General features: G+C 44.9%; 1 protein-coding gene across 1 annotated transcript; it reads left to right on the plus strand.

Moving 5' to 3' along the window:
• Window positions 1-11,955: 11,955 nt before the first annotated feature.
• On the plus strand, window positions 11,956-15,289 carry EBS (PHD finger family protein / bromo-adjacent homology (BAH) domain-containing protein). The gene is made up of 5 exons (XM_048674158.2): window positions 11,956-12,235; window positions 12,324-12,666; window positions 12,770-12,838; window positions 14,176-14,314; window positions 14,918-15,289. The coding sequence occupies exons 1-5, from the start codon at window positions 12,163-12,165 to the stop codon at window positions 14,942-14,944; spliced, it is 651 nt and encodes a 216-aa protein (XP_048530115.1). The 5' UTR covers window positions 11,956-12,162; the 3' UTR covers window positions 14,945-15,289.
• The last annotated feature ends 231 nt before the right edge of the window (window positions 15,290-15,520 follow it).

The raw sequence follows: 15,520 nt of genomic DNA on the forward strand, positions 1-15,520 counted from the left end.
TACAGAGTCTTCAACAACGTTCTTCACAAGGTTGTTGAAACTGTAGATGTGCGGTTCGATGAAACTAATGGCTCGCAAAGAGAGCACCTATCTACTGTGATAGATGAACCAGCACCTGAGGAAACTATCAAGTTCAAGGCTACTGAGGATGTCATTCCCACTGAAGAATCTGCTGAAGAATTCATTCCAGAACATGAAGAACGTCGAGCTAATGCACCTGAAGAAAATACTGAAGAAAATGGTGTTGAAGAGAATGCTGATCAAATTCTTCAACAACAACCAGCTCATCCTCGCATTGCAAAAGAAGTGCAAGTTGAAAAGATCATCAATGACATCAAAGCGCCAGGTCCTCTCACACGCTCAAAAGCTTCACATTTATCTAACTTTTGTGGGCACTATGCTTTTGTCTCTATTACAGAGCCCACTAAGGTAGATGAAGCATTTCTGGAGCTTGAGTGGATTCAGGCCATGCAAGAAGAATTACATCAGTTCGAGCTCAACAATGTCTGGGAACTGGTCAAACGCCCAGATCCTCGCAAGCACAATATCATTGGCACAAAGTGGATCTACAGCAACAAGCAAGATGAAAATGGCCTTATGGTGAGGAATAAGGCATGGCTTGTAGCTCAAGGCTACACACAGGTTGAAGGAATTGATTTCGATGAAACTTTTGCACCTGTTGCTAGACTTGAGGGTATTCGCATATTACTTGCTTATGCTAACCATCATGATATCACTTTATATCAAATGGATGTGAAAAGTGCGTTCCTCAATGGTAAGCTTGAGGAAGAAGTATATGTTGCTCAACCCTCAGGTTTTGAAGATTCAAAGAATCCTGACAAAGTCTTCAGACTCAACAAGGCCCTCTATGGCCTCAAGCAGGCCCCACGGGCGTGGTATGATACCTTGAAGGAATTCCTCATGAAGAAAGGCTTCAAACCCGGTTCACTCGACCCTACTCTTTTCACTAAATCTTATGATGGTGAATTGTTTGTGTGCCAAATATATGTTGATGATATTATCTTTGGCTGTACTGACCAATGTTATAGCGATGAATTTGCCTATATGATGAGTGAAGAATATCAAATGTCTATGATGGGAGAGTTGAAATTCTTCTTAGGTCTTCAAATTCGTCAACAACGCAATGGCATATTCATATCCCAGGAGAAATACCTCAAGGATGTACTGAGGAAATTCGGCATGCAAGATTGCAAAGGCGTCAAAATTCCTATGCCCACAAATGGCCATCTGTGCACTGATGAAAATGGTATTGACTTCGATCATAAGGTATACCGCTGCATGATTGGTTCTTTATTGTACTTATGTGCATCTAGGCCAGATATAATGCTTAGTGTTTGCATGTGTGCCCAATTTCAAGCTACACAGAAGGAATCACACCATAAGGCTGTGAAGCATATTCTTCGATATCTAGCTCACACACCAACACTTGGATTATGGTACCCCAAGGGCTCAGCTTTTGATCTCGTTGGATATTCTGACTCTGACTATGTTGGTGATCGTGTGGACCGCAAGTCAACATCTGGTACATGTCATTTCCTCGGACGATCTTTGGTCTGTTGGTCCTCGAAGAAACAGAACTGCATATCACTATCTACTGCTGAAGCTGAGTACATTGCCGCTGGTTCTTGCTGTGCTCAATTGCTATGGATGAAGCAAACTCTCAAGGACTACGGCGTCAACATGAAGAATGTGTCTCTCTTCTGTGACAATGAGAGTGCCATCAAGATTGCTCACAACCCAGTTCAGCACTCGAAGACAAAGCACATTCAGATTCGTCATCATTTTCTTCGTGATCATGTGTTGAAGGGCGACATTTCTATTGAGCATGTGAAGACTGAAGAACAGCTAGCCGATATATTCACAAAGCCCTTGGATGAGAAGAGATTTAGCAAGTTGCGGTGTGAGCTAAATATCCTAGAATCTTTGAATGTTCTTTGAAAAGGACACTCATCCTAACACTTATGCAAAATTGATGACTTAGATGTGCAACACATGAAGAAACATTTTTCTTCAATCAATGAAGAATAACACTCTTAGTGTGAAGAAATTAACGAAGAATTTGATTCTCAGAACCCTACGATAATTGTATGCGGTGTCTGAAATCATCATTCTTATATGGTGGGTCACGCCACCACCAAAAGTTGAAATTCCTCAATTGATCATATTCTTCAACTTTGCACTGTCTTCACTGTTTTCATCATTTTTCTTCATTGGCTATATATATATATATGTATAAGTTTATGTCCTCTACAACATTCACTTATTGCTAATTCTTTAAGTTGGTTTTTCTGCTAAGTGAATGTGATCGGACCCTTCCCCTCTATGCTATACTCAACCCAATCTATTCACAAATTCTTCATGTGTGTTCTATTTGAAACTCGTTCAAAATCTTCACTGTGTCCTTGTCAACTGAAGAAATTGTGAACGGAACTTTAAAACCTATCTTATCTAAATTTTTGGCTTTGCCGCTCAAACCGTTTCGCATCTCACGATACACTTATCCATTCACCCATGATCGCACACGATCTCCACCTCTCAGTACGTGGGTGACACATGTCAAGCGAATGAGAAGGGTCAGGGGCACGTTCATCCCATTTCTTCGGGCGAGCAGTTTTTCTCCGTGGCTATAAAATACCCCTCCTTCCCTTCCTCACTTCTTTCACTCCGCTCGATCTCTCTCCAGCTCGAGCTTCTCAAACCCTAGCGTCGCCGCTACTTCATCATCGCCAGTGAGGAAGAGCTTCACTGCCTCGACCTCATCGCCGACGTACTCGTGCCGACCGCAGAAATCTTCACTCCACCGCCGCCGTAGACGTCTTCCTCTGCCGAGTTAAGGCGTGGAAGATCTACACAGACGAACTTCACCTCTCCTCTTCACTGTTCGTCGTGTTCTTCATCCAGGGTAATTAAAAGTTACTTTTACTGTCCTCTTTGATTCAAATGATTATCTACAAAATCTTCAAAGGTGTTTTTTCTTCATATCTTCACACACTAAAACACCTCACAAGTCATCTGTTCTTGATTCGTTTCTCTAAGCATCATTTTTCTTCAAGATTCCTCAATTGTGTGGATCTTCGATCTATACAACTTTGGAACCTAAGATAAAGAACGCTTAGTGAAATTCTTCAAGACTCATTTGGTCAAATTCCTCAAACTTGTTCTTTTTGAAAAACCTTCTGAGAATGCATATGACCTCTCCAAATTCCTCGCAACTATACTCTGTTCACAGGTACTCATGTCAGCTGCTGAATCACTAGGTTCTCATCAACTTAACTCATTTGCAACGTTCCTCGAAGAAAAGTTGCATACTTCTTCAGAGAATTCAATTGTCCAAATTCCTCAACTGAAAAAAATGGCTGACGGTAAGAAGCCACAGAAAGGAGGAAAGAGGCCTGAGGTCAATACAGCGTTTGAGATCCTTGATGAAATATATGCTGGGTACTGCACACCTACTAAGGAAACCAAGAATGAGCGCAAGGTGCGCATTCAGAAGATAGAGAGGAGATGGGCTAGAGAGTGGAGGGATTACAGATATGTCACTCCCAAGTACATGAAGAAATTCGCACTCAATCCTCCATGCCCAAGACCTCCATTGGCACCTGGCCAAATAGCTGATCCCACCAGCCTCAAGCGCGGTGAGGACTATCCTAACGAATGGGCCAAGCGCCAAGCCAAGTTGGCTAAGCAAGCCAGAGAAGCGGTGAGGAAATTCAATGAAGACTCTGCTGCTGCTGCCTCTGTTGAGGCCTCTGCTGTCAAGCCAAAGAAGGCTCGGTCAAAGAAGCCTGCGCGCAAGCCAAGTGCTTCACCAACAATGCCCTCAAGGCCAAGCTCCTCAGCAATGCCCTCACGGCCAGAATCCTCAAAGCCCTCATGGCCAATTCCTCATGCTGCTCCTGCTCCCTCAAAATCCTCAGCTCCTCCAAAGTCCTCAGTTGTTCCAACAAAGTCCTCAGCACCTGTGCATCTTGCCTCGTGACAAAGGACTGCAGGCATGTCCATTGCCTCAGGAGTTTCAGCTAGTTCCTCAGCTGCACCAACTTCCTCAACGGGACCCTCTCTACTGAAGACTAAGGCCACTGCTGGACGAGGTCCTCGTCCTATTTCTCAAAAGAAGCAGGTTGCCTTCCAAGTGCCGTCTGATGAAGACGAAGCTGATGATGATGAACTTGCAGAAATCATCAGAGATAGGCAAGTCAGGGTCACTAGAGCCAAAGGAACAGATGTGCCACTGCTTTTGGATCCCAAGTTGATCCTCAAATACATTGATGTTTGGCACAAGGCCCCGAACACTCCCATGCCTGATTTCAAGCTAACTCCTGGTCAAAGTCACATGCTGACTCACTTCATACAAGAAGAGAAATGGAAATTTGAACATGGGAGGAGAGTGAAGAAAGCGCAGTACAATAAAGAGCGCTTTCTGAAGCAAAACGTTCTGAAGTTTTCACCTGAAGAACTTTTTGCTCTCCAATCAGAAATCAAGAAACTGAGTGATGAATTTGATCGCTATTATGCTGACTGGCTGGGAGCCAAAGTTAGATTTGTAAAGATAACAGAACAGTTCACCTCCAATGTTGCAGCCCCAACGCAACAGGAAATTCCTCAGGCTGAAGCATCTGCTCAGCCTACTGAAGAAAATGCCAGCACCGCTGATGACAATCAGGCTGCTGAAGAAAACGTGAGTTCCAGGGCTGACGACTGCATTCCAGCCGCTGAAGAAATTGCCAGGGCACCCACTAGTGGTGCGCCTGGAGAAAATGAAGAAAATCAACCAGATTCCTCTGCTCCTCCTGCGCCTACACCAACTCCAATCCTTCCATCTGCATCAAATGTGAAGAAAGCCAAGGCTGCGGAGCGTGCAGCAGTGAAGAAAAGGAAAGCATCAGCTGCTTCAGATTCTTCAGCTCCGAAGAAAATGAAGCCTATGACAAGTTCATTTGCTAATCCCATTGATGTTGTTCCCATCTCGACCAGGCCATCAAAGGACCTTGTTCCTTTTGGTGAAGAATATGAGATCCCTAGCAGATCTGATGAAGAAAATCATTCTGCTGCTTCGTCAGAGCAGATTGATGAAGAAATTGAAGTGGATACGATCCCTTCAACACCTGTCATCTCCTCGCCCATGTCTCAGTTCACAGCTGAAGAGGCTGGCATTGAAGAAATGGAAGAGGAAGATGTGGACGTTGGCTGCTCCACACCAGTAATAAGTGATGAATTATGGGAAAGTCAGCATCCAAACTCTCCAATGTTCACACCGTTGCAGCAAATACCTCAGTCGCCTGCACAAACTGTTCAAATGGGCTCTGAAGAAACTCACCCCACTTCATCTGTACATGAGGAAATTCCAGCCACTGGTGCTGAAGAAACTGCTGCTGTTGAACATCTGAAGACGTAGACTGCCACTGAAGAGGAACCAGAAATTCCTCAGCCTGAAGAACCTGAGATTGCGATTCCTGAGGTCGTGATGCAACTCACTAACACTCCTCTGCCCAAGCCAAAGGATCCATTCTCACGCAAGTAAAAGTTCAAGGCTGATGATTTCTTCGGCGAGCATGTATTCTTCGAAGACTACAACCCTTATAACTCTGCTTGCATTAGGAAGAGGCGTTTCTGGACTGCTAGTCAAGCCAATTTCTATTCCTCCGTGCTGTTCAACAAAGAGAAAATCTTCTATCATGGGCATATTCCTCACATGGATATGGAATCTCTGTCGTGCTTCGCACCAGTCCTTAGTGTTCTTCACGACGCTGGACTGTTAAACTTTTGCTCTAACATCTACGATTGGAATGAAGAACTGATTCTTCAATTTTATGCAACGTTGCACATCACAGGAGATTCTGAAGATGTGAATTCATGGGTGCTAGACTGGATGTCTGAAAACACTCACTACACTGCACCAGCCTCTGAATTGCTTCGTGCCTTACCACTCAGTCCTCCCCTTGAAGAAGCTCATTGCATCTATAGTGAACCTGAGCTTACAAATCACTACATGCAGGTGCTGATGAAACCTTTGAAGCCAGGTCACACACCAAGAACCAAATTTCTCGTGAAGGAATTGCTTTATGTGCCCAGAATTGTCTATCGTACTCTTACGAGGACAATGAGTCCTATCAAAGGCCACGACTCATATGATGAGGAAATTGTTGGCATCATGAAGAATCTGGTATTCAATATCGTTCATGGCATTCCTGTCAATTATCACGATTGCTTTATGAGGACTCTGGCAAATGTTGCACTGTCTCCATTTGAGCTGAAGCCTTACGCACCTTGGATTATGAGATTCCTCAGGACAAGGTCTTCACTCCACTACAAAGCTGATTTTCAGAATCACCTCAGCTACCTGCCCCTCATTGAAGTCCTCAAGCAGACCTATTCCTCAGTTGATGGAAAGGGCAAGGCACCAGCTGTTATAGATGAAGGCATTCGTCTATTGGATGGTCAATTTCGCAAAGCCGCCTCTTATTCCACCAATGATGACTCTGCCACACATGACTCTGCCAATGCACCCAAGTCCACTCCTTAAGCCACTGCTCCGCGCGTGATGACTGACAGTGAACTTCTGCTTAGTCTTCACCAAAAGGTGGATCGAAATCACAAATGGGTTAAGCGTCAGTTTGGTTCATTTCTTCACAACATGACTGCTACACACAATGCAGTGAAGAAAAACCATTACTACCTCCATCAAGTCTTCGGTCGCACCTGGGCAATCCTGTCACATCTGTATGGTGAAGACGATCTGAAGAAAATGGGTCTCACGAAAGATTTTGACTGGTCTGCACCTCCACCGAAGAAATTCAAGAAGATAAAGGTTCCTTCTCTGGTGTCCAGCTCATATTCTTCATCGCGCGACACTGATGAAAATGAAGACTTGGACGACACTGCGGCAGGCCCTACTATAACAAACGACCCCAACAACGCTGGCGCTCCTTCATCAACTTGATATTCTTCAGGGGCGTTAGTCCTCATATTCGATCCTTTTGGTCATTTGATGACAAAGGGGGAGAATTTTGAGTTAGTCTTCAAGCGGTTCTTTCTATATGGGCGTTTTTTTCAAGTTACAACTCTTGTTCTTCTGAGACTTTATTGGATTGAGTTGTAAACTTAAACCCGATGGTGCTCTGATACTCCTGATACGTTTTTCTGCATGCTTATTCCTCATTAATATTATTGCACGCATGCTGAATTACATCAGTCACCATATTTCACCACGCATTTCAAATTCTTCACTGTTATATGTCAAATGCGTGTATGAATTACAAGATATAGGGGGAGATCTCCATGATTCAACTCTTCAAGTGTGCATTGCTTCAAAAGCAAATTCCTCACTATGCACATCTTCAGGGGAGTTCTTCTATATCTTGCAATCAAATTCCTCAATACCAGTATTTACACTGCATATGTTTATCCCCGTTGAAAACTTAACCTATATTGTCATCAATCACCAAAAAGGGGGAGATTGTAAGTGCATCTAGTGCCCCTTAGTGATTTTGGTGTATTGAAGACTTATAGGTTAAGGGACTAATGTGTTTATGAGTGTACACAGGTCTATAAGTCTATGAGGAGTCTGATATTTACAGAGAAAGTCGACCCCTAAAAATGAAGTTCTTCGTCTGAAGACTTTGGTATTCTGAAGACTTTTTGAAGACTTTGAAAGTGAAGAAATTGGTGTGACCTTGAAGACTTGGTATTCATTCGAGGAACATGAAGCGTGAATACTTTTGTTTTCGTAGTTTCATTTTCTCTTTCTTGAGTCATAGGAAACACCGTACTGTTAAAGGGGGTCGAGGAAATACTAAGGAAAAATTTCCATGTGATGCTCAACTCAAAATCCTACACCTACCAATCCCTTCGAGTGAAGCCATTGGAAATCTCATACAGTCCAGTCATATTTTTCAGTGACAGAGACGAAGTTCTTCTGGTCTCTGAGGATTTTGTTCTGACCGAGGAGTTAGGAATTCGCCAGTGCGGATTGCCTACACAGTGAGGAACATGATAGCCCTGAGGATTTTGCTACTCAAAATTTCGATCGTTGTTGTGCTATGCGCCAGCTGTCCCAAAATATCTATCCACCTAACGGTCATATCATTGAAGGGCATTTATGTCTTATCATGTCGGGCTGCTCCCTAGGCTATAAATAGCCGCCCCCTACAACCACTAGCTGGTTGGCTGCTCCGAGAGAAACTGACACTTGTCATTTGAGAGCAACCCATCCTCCGAGGACTTTGAGCGAAAATCATCAAGTGAGGAAAAACCCAAAACCCAAACACCTACAAACCCCAAGTGATTGAGCATCACTGAAGAGATTGATCCTGCGTGGATCTGACGCTTGTTACCTTTGAAGATTGTGCTTCTTCCAGACGGTTAGGCGTCTTGGTCTAGAGCATCCAAGAGGAATTGTGGATCGCCGAGTGACCAAGTTTGTGAAGGTTCGGAAGTCACCTGAAGACTTACCACGAGTGATTGGATGAGGTCCGTGTGACCTTAGTTCAAGGAGAATACGGTGAGGACTGGGTGTCCTGAGCTGCGTGTTCAGGACTGGGTGTCCGGGACTGTGTGTCCTTGAGTTTAAATACTCAGCCGCTCCAACCAGACGTACAACTGAGATAGCAGTTGGAACTGGTCTACCAAATCATTGTCTTCACCAAGCTTACTGGTTCTAATTCCTCAACTCTTTCATTTCCTCATAATTGTGTTGTGTGCTTGTTCATATCTGTGTTTGAAGACTTTAACTGAAGACTTTCTCAATTTCCTCAGTTCAATTTCTTCAGTCTGTTTGTCTTCATCATGTGCTATCCTGTGCTTACGCTTCCTGTACTCTGTGCCTGTCTTCATTTCATCATGATGACTATGCTTGTATTCTGTTATGTTTACTTTTGAGTACTTATTCCGCTGCTAGTAGTTCTTCACTAAGGAATTTCCTCACCGGCAAATTCCTCAGTGAAGAATTTCATAAAAATCGCCTATTCACCCCCCCTCTAGTCGATATAACGCACTTTCACTAACTCATTAGTCACATTGCTTGCAAGGCTTATAATGATGTGCATTACCGAGAGGGCCCAGAGATACCTCTCCGATACTCGGAGTGACAAATCCTAATCTCGATCTATGCCAACCCAACAAACACCTTCGGAGACACTTGTAGAGCATCTTTATAGTCACCCAGTTATGTCGTGACGTTTGATAGCACACAAGGTGTTCCTCCGGTATTCGGGAGTTGCATAATCTCATAGTCAAAGGAATATGTATAAGTCATGAAGAAAGCAATAGCAATAAAACTTAATGATCATTATGCTAAGATAACGAATGAGTCTTGTCCATCACATCATTCTCCTAATGATGTGATCATGTTCATTAAATGAGAACACATCTCTATGGTTAGAAAACTTAACCATCTTTGATTAATGAGCTAGTCTAATAGAGGCTTACTAGGGACACGGTGTTTTGTCTATGTGTCCACACATGTATCAAGTTTCCGGTTAATACAATTCTATCATGAATAATAAATATTTATCATGATATAAGGAAATAAAAAATAGCAACTTTATTATTGCCTCTAGGGCATATTTCCTTCAACTACAACATCCTTTAATTAAATCATCACTGCCATAAAATCAACGCTACATTTTGTGTTATTGTCCTTAGGGCATCTCCAATGGCAACCCGCAAATTTCCTCCTACATCCGTCCGCGGGCAGAGGGGACCAGTCCGCCGACACAGATGCGGGAGGCCGCCATCTAATCGTATCATGTATATGTCCACAGTAAATTCAAATTCAAATGTACTCCGATCCACACAGCGCACTGGATCGCATGCCCGATCACAACCAAAAAAAAGGCAAATATGCTTAGTTTTTTACATGCCCTAATGCAAAAAGAACATCAGTCCAACAGTCCATGCATTTCTGCCCTACTGGACCGGCAATCCCGGCCGCTGCTCCCCGATCAAGGAGATGCCATTGCCGCCGCGTAGGCAGCCTCCTCCTCTGTATCCGCGTCCGCCTCCGCCACGTCCTCATAGTCCGCCGCCGCCAACTCATCTTTCTGCCGCTGCAACATCTGGTAGCGGACAAATTGCATGTTTATTCTTGCATTGGCATCCGAAGAGTTGACATTCAAGGTCAACATCTTGGCGTCCTCTCCATTGGCGGCGATCTTCACCCTCTCTTCCTCGAGCATGGCCTTTGTGTCTTCGATCATGGTCCTCCTCTCTTCGAGCTTGAGCTTCTTGTCTGTTGCCTCCATCAACAGTTTGAACTTCTCCGCCTTCTTCTCCTCCTTGATGTCTGAGCGCCTCATGCATGCCTACTCCTTCGCCAAGATGTCCTCGAACCTCCCCGTCAGCTTGGTCGCCTCACCTTCTCGCTTTGCCCTCTCCTCCTCCCACTTCTCCCCCTGAAATTTTTTCTAACCTTCTTCAGTGGTTCTTGGGTTGGGTCAATAGGGTCATCGGTTTCTTACTCATTGGCTTGGGTGGCGGTCTTGGCAATGAAAAGGTTCCACTTTGGTTGCCCACAACCATATGTGAATGTTCCTCCAAAAGGTTGTGTCCTTTTGCTCTGTGCCATGGATCGGATCAATGCTAGTGGCCAACCATGTATCACACAACAGCTTGCCCTCTCACATGTTGAAGCTTTCTCCTCTACCCTTCTTCTTCGGATCGTCGGCTATATCATCCGGACCATCGTCGTCGTCCTCCTCCTCCTCCCCCCTCCTACTGTTGCTCTCTGGTGGTCCAATGTTGTTGTTGTTGTTGTTGTTGTTGTTGTTGTTGTTGTGTGCCATCGCCGGTTTGGGTGTAGGGCTGCTGCGTGGTCGTCTAGGTGCAGGACTGCTGCTGGTGGTAGTTGCCGGACTAGGTGGGATCCGAATCTTCCACCTGCACTTCCTCATAGTCCCCTCCTCCTCTCTTGCCTCCGTCGTGGATGATGTCGAGCATCTCACTGTCCGCGTCGTACGACGGCTCCCCCGCTCTAGGCATTGCAGCGAACAACGTGCGGCACCCATCTGCTCCCCGCCTGCCGTCCGCGCCCGAACGAGCTGCAGTGAAGAATACTCGGAGAAGAGCGGCGCCGCGTTAACGTCGACGATGTAAGGCACCGTACCAACGGGGGTTCCGACCTACTTGACGGCGTAGTAGTATGGAGGCTTGTAAGATTTTGGCCATGGCGCCGTCTGTATTGTGGGCGCGCCCGTTTGGCGACGTCCGCCACGGCAGCGCTGACCGCCTCGTCTGCCACGACCTCCACGGCCATCGCCACCACCAGGCCCACCAGTGGCCAACCGCTTCTTGAGCTTCTCCTCCATTGCGGCCTTCGCTTTCAAGCGGCGAGTTTGCCGCGTTGCCGAGCTGATCTTCCGTGCGAACGTGATGCACGGATCCTCCGGCACCTCCGCCGGCTCCATCTCCGACAGGTTCTCTGACGTTCCATACGTCGGCGGTGGAAGAAAAAAGAGGATGGGAGAAAAGAGAGGGAATTGGGCGGAGAGTGACGGGGAATGAAAGAAGAGAAATTAAGGATTTTGGCGCGAAAACAATGCGTGATGCTACAAAAGCGTGGACTCCGCTTTTCTTTTGGGTTGGCCAGACGGATAAAGAAGGATGTTTCTCATGTCCGGACTTCCGCAAAGTCCCCCACATTTGTCTCTGATTTATGAGAGAAATCATATCCGGACCGCGTCGCGGACCGATACAGGACCTCACTAGATAACTTCCACTATCTGGACAGCATGGTCCGAACACACGTGAGAAATTTGCAGGTCGACGGGAGATGCCCTTAGTGGCCACCCACAAACCGACGTGAGGGTCACGCGTGGACTAAACGCGACATCCGTCTTTCGTGGAGTGCTCTGTCCATAGTTTCGAGAAATGGGAAAGGCAAAATTCACAGTCCAAATGACGGAGAAGACGCCAAACCAAACCTGCTCCAATCGGACGGCGGAGGATGCCAGGACGCCACTTGGATTCAAACCTCCATTTCACATTTTCACTGCTCCCCCACGAAATCCCTAGACTACCCCTGCCCTCCCGGGTCTCCTCCTCCCTGGGCGGAACGGAGCTGTGGCCAACCACACCCCTCCCCCCTTCCCGTCCTTCCCCCAGCTCAGCTTCCTAGGGTTTCCTCCCGATCCAACCCCGACCTCCATGGCCAAGACCAAGCAGGGCAAGAGGGACATCGACTCCTACACCATCAGGGGCACCACCAAGGTCGTCCGAGGTACGTGCTCTCCTTGATGCTGCTGCTGCATCGCCATTTCCGCCAAGATTTGGTCTTTGTTTGACGACCCTGCTTTCCTGATGCGAAGTCGGGGACTGCGTGCTGATGCGGCCGTCGGACACGGACAACGCGCCCTACGTGGCCCGGGTGGAGAGCCTGGAGTCGGACGGTCGGGGGAGCGTGCGGGTGCGGGTCCGCTGGTACTACCGGCCGGAGGAGTCCAAGGGCGGCCGCCGGCAGTTCCACGGGGCCAAAGAGCTCTTCCTCTCCGACCACTTCGACACGCAGAGCGCACACACCATCGAGGGCAAGTGCATCGTTCACTCCTTCAAGAACTACACCAAGCTCGACAACGTCGGCCCGGAGGACTTCTTCTGCCGATTCGAGTACAAGGCGGCCACCGGAGCGTTCACCCCCGACCGTGTCGCCGTGTATGTGCTGCGTGCCCTGCCTTCCGCTAGCTGTCGCTCGATTTGCAATGCATTGTGGGGCTGGCTGTCGTATGGTGGTCTCATTTGGGATTTTTGTGTTTAGGTACTGTAAGTGCGAGATGCCGTACAACCCAGATGACCTCATGGTGCAATGCGAGGGATGCAAAGACTGGTAAATCTCTGATAAAAATGAATTCTTCTTGTCAGAGTTTACCCAGCTGATGTTGTCGGTTTGGTGGTTATATGGCCAAGAGATAGCATCAGCAACTAGCTGCCTTGCATTCACATGCTGCATTCAGCTTATCCAGCTTATATCTTTTTTTTTTTGCCGTGCATGACAAATTAGTTTACCTTGCGTTTGGGTATTTTCATTGGAAAGCCAAGTTAAATTGTGGTATGACATCTTTTGGTTAGGACTGAAGATAGTCAAGTGCAATTGATGAACTTCTAAGGTTTCTTACAGCCTGATGCTCCACATTCTTATGCTTTGCAGTTCTCAAAGATATGCAGTTTACACTGATGCCACATTCGTAGGTTTCATAAGATATATGATTCAAAAGAACAGTTTTGTCTCATGTCTGTGAAAGGGCCGTCTCTCTTGGAAAATTCAGCAATCTCTTTGTTCTGTGTCTCATGCTCTGTTTCAGCATGTGCACTGTGCTTTGCTTGGTTGTTTGAGAAATAGCTGCCTTGAAAGTATTGAGCTGGCTCTGATACGGTGATGCCATCTCCCTGTGGAATACTTGGGAAGTGCATATTGGATGTTTCTTTGGTGTTTATAAATTTGCATACTTTGACCTTTTTCCAACTTCGAAAGATGTTTGAACTACATAAATACGCAAGTGTTTTGGACATACCATGTCAGAGTTTGGAAATCAGTATTGCACACAAGCACAGCATTCATTGTTTTGATTTTTAGAGCATATCCTTTTTTTTCAATCCTAAAAATGATTATATATGTGGTTAAAGCATTGTATCTCATCCTTATATTTGTTACAAGGACCAAGGAGCACCTTACCTACAGAAGTACAGAGTATCATCTCAAGGAACACAGTGTTGCATATTTATTAATCTATAAAGATGCAACACAAAAGAGATGTTTGTTGTTTATTACTTCAGAAAAAGATGCAAAGAACAGAACATATGTTTGTCCTTTCCTTTTAGTTTCTGACTTAAAGGTTGCCTGTTTTGGATTATTAATTCCTTGCCTCCTATAAGAGTATTTGCTACAACTAGTTTCGCATTGCAGTTCTCTCTTATCTGATCACCAATCATGTTAAATGTCTCTTAACACTTATTTCCTACTTTCTATATATAGGCATGGCATGTGCCCTTTATATTTGCATACAGAACATTCAGCAACAAATTGCTACTCCCTCCGTTCCATAATAAGTGTCGTGGTTTTAGTTCAAACAGAGGGAGTATTTAGTACTGTGCTGCTTCATTTCTGCTACTGTTGACCTTCTTTATTCACATGTTTATTCAGTATGTACCTTTGAACCTGTGCAGGTTCCATCCAACCTGTATGGGAATGACCATTGAGCAGGCCAAAAAGTTGGATACTTTCCTGTGTGCGGATTGTGCTAAAGAAAATGGTGCAAAGAGGCCTTCAAATTCATACCCGAGTTCACCAAGTTCTGATTCTAAGGTCAGTGATTTTTTGTTCCTTTTTCTTGACAGTATTGTTTATTAATTTTCTGCTTGTAGATAGCTTTATACCTTTATCTTGTTGAATTTAATTTCAAGAATTTCATTTCCAAAAGTTGGTGATGCTTGCCTTTGTTCCTTCAATATTCCTAGGAAAATGTTTGGTGTTTGACTAAACAAGTACTCATGTATAGTTAAAATTTGCTGTCATGAGTTCTTTGAGTCCATGCATGTGTATAGTACTTTGTCAAGAACCTTATTATATTGTGTTTGCAGAACATTAGCTAGTCCCTTGCCAAGCAGCCTTACATATGCTGGCAATCTTAAATAGGCTGTTATGGTAAGAATGATTGTTCTTTGGTTAGCAAAACAAGTTAGGACCTTAAAGTGACATTCTGATATTATCTTCGAATAACTGAATGCGCTAAGCTGCTATCAGCAGTGATTAGGATCTTTGTGAACACAGGCTATTGTCACCCATTAGCATGATCTCAGTTCATGTATTTCATGGTGAAGATGAGCTTAATATAAGATATAGCTTTTTTTTAGTATTATTCAGCACATTCTTTTCTATCCCTCTTTAATTTTGGCCCATCAACTGCAGGTTGAGCCGAAAAGGCGGAAGAGGTAATCGCTTCAACAAAAACCATCCCCGGTGAGGAGATGCACTGTTTATGGCGTCAGCCCTCCATTGCTGGTGCAGAAAAAAACGTGGCGTTGTACAGTGCATGAGATGAGCTAGGCTATTTAACTGTAGGATTGAAATTATGTTTGCTGCTGTATCTCGGGAGCGTTTCCTGCAATCTAGGTATCGGCGAGAAGGAAATCGGGAATTGTACTGTCATTTGCTCTTGTCAAAGTAGCCCTTGTGTGTGAATTAACTTGTTCCCTGCAGGAAACGTTTCCGTTTCCTGTGTGAATGATGATGATGAGCTTGACTGTTGTAGTTTCATAATTTAGATGTGTCAGAGTCTTATGAACTGGTGACCATGACGACATGTTTATGTTGTTTCAATAATTCTGCAATAATCCGTGCTACATACTTTTGTAGGGATTGTTTATTCCCAAGTTGCCTGAAATTTTATTAAATGTTAGGAGCCTTCATAAATCGTTAGATCAACAATTAAATCATCATCGTAAATGCCCCATTTCATATACTCCCTCTATCCATATATATAGGGTCTAGTGCGTTTTTTGAGACTAACCT

Source organism: Triticum urartu, chromosome 5A (genome assembly GCF_056163025.1).
Source record: "Triticum urartu cultivar PI428250 chromosome 5A, HENAU_Tu73, whole genome shotgun sequence".
Classification (NCBI taxonomy): Eukaryota; Viridiplantae; Streptophyta; class Magnoliopsida; order Poales; family Poaceae; genus Triticum; species Triticum urartu.

Excerpts from the sequence above, each read along its gene's own strand:
- EBS (XM_048674158.2), top strand. The coding sequence starts at position 12,163 with ATGGCCAAGACCAAGCAGGGCAAGAGGGACATCGACTCCTACACCATC. Across the intron at positions 12,839-14,175 it reads TGCGAGGGATGCAAAGACTG|GTTCCATCCAACCTGTATGG; the intron begins GTAAATCTCTGA and ends GAACCTGTGCAG. Across the intron at positions 14,315-14,917 it reads CACCAAGTTCTGATTCTAAG|GTTGAGCCGAAAAGGCGGAA; the intron begins GTCAGTGATTTT and ends CATCAACTGCAG.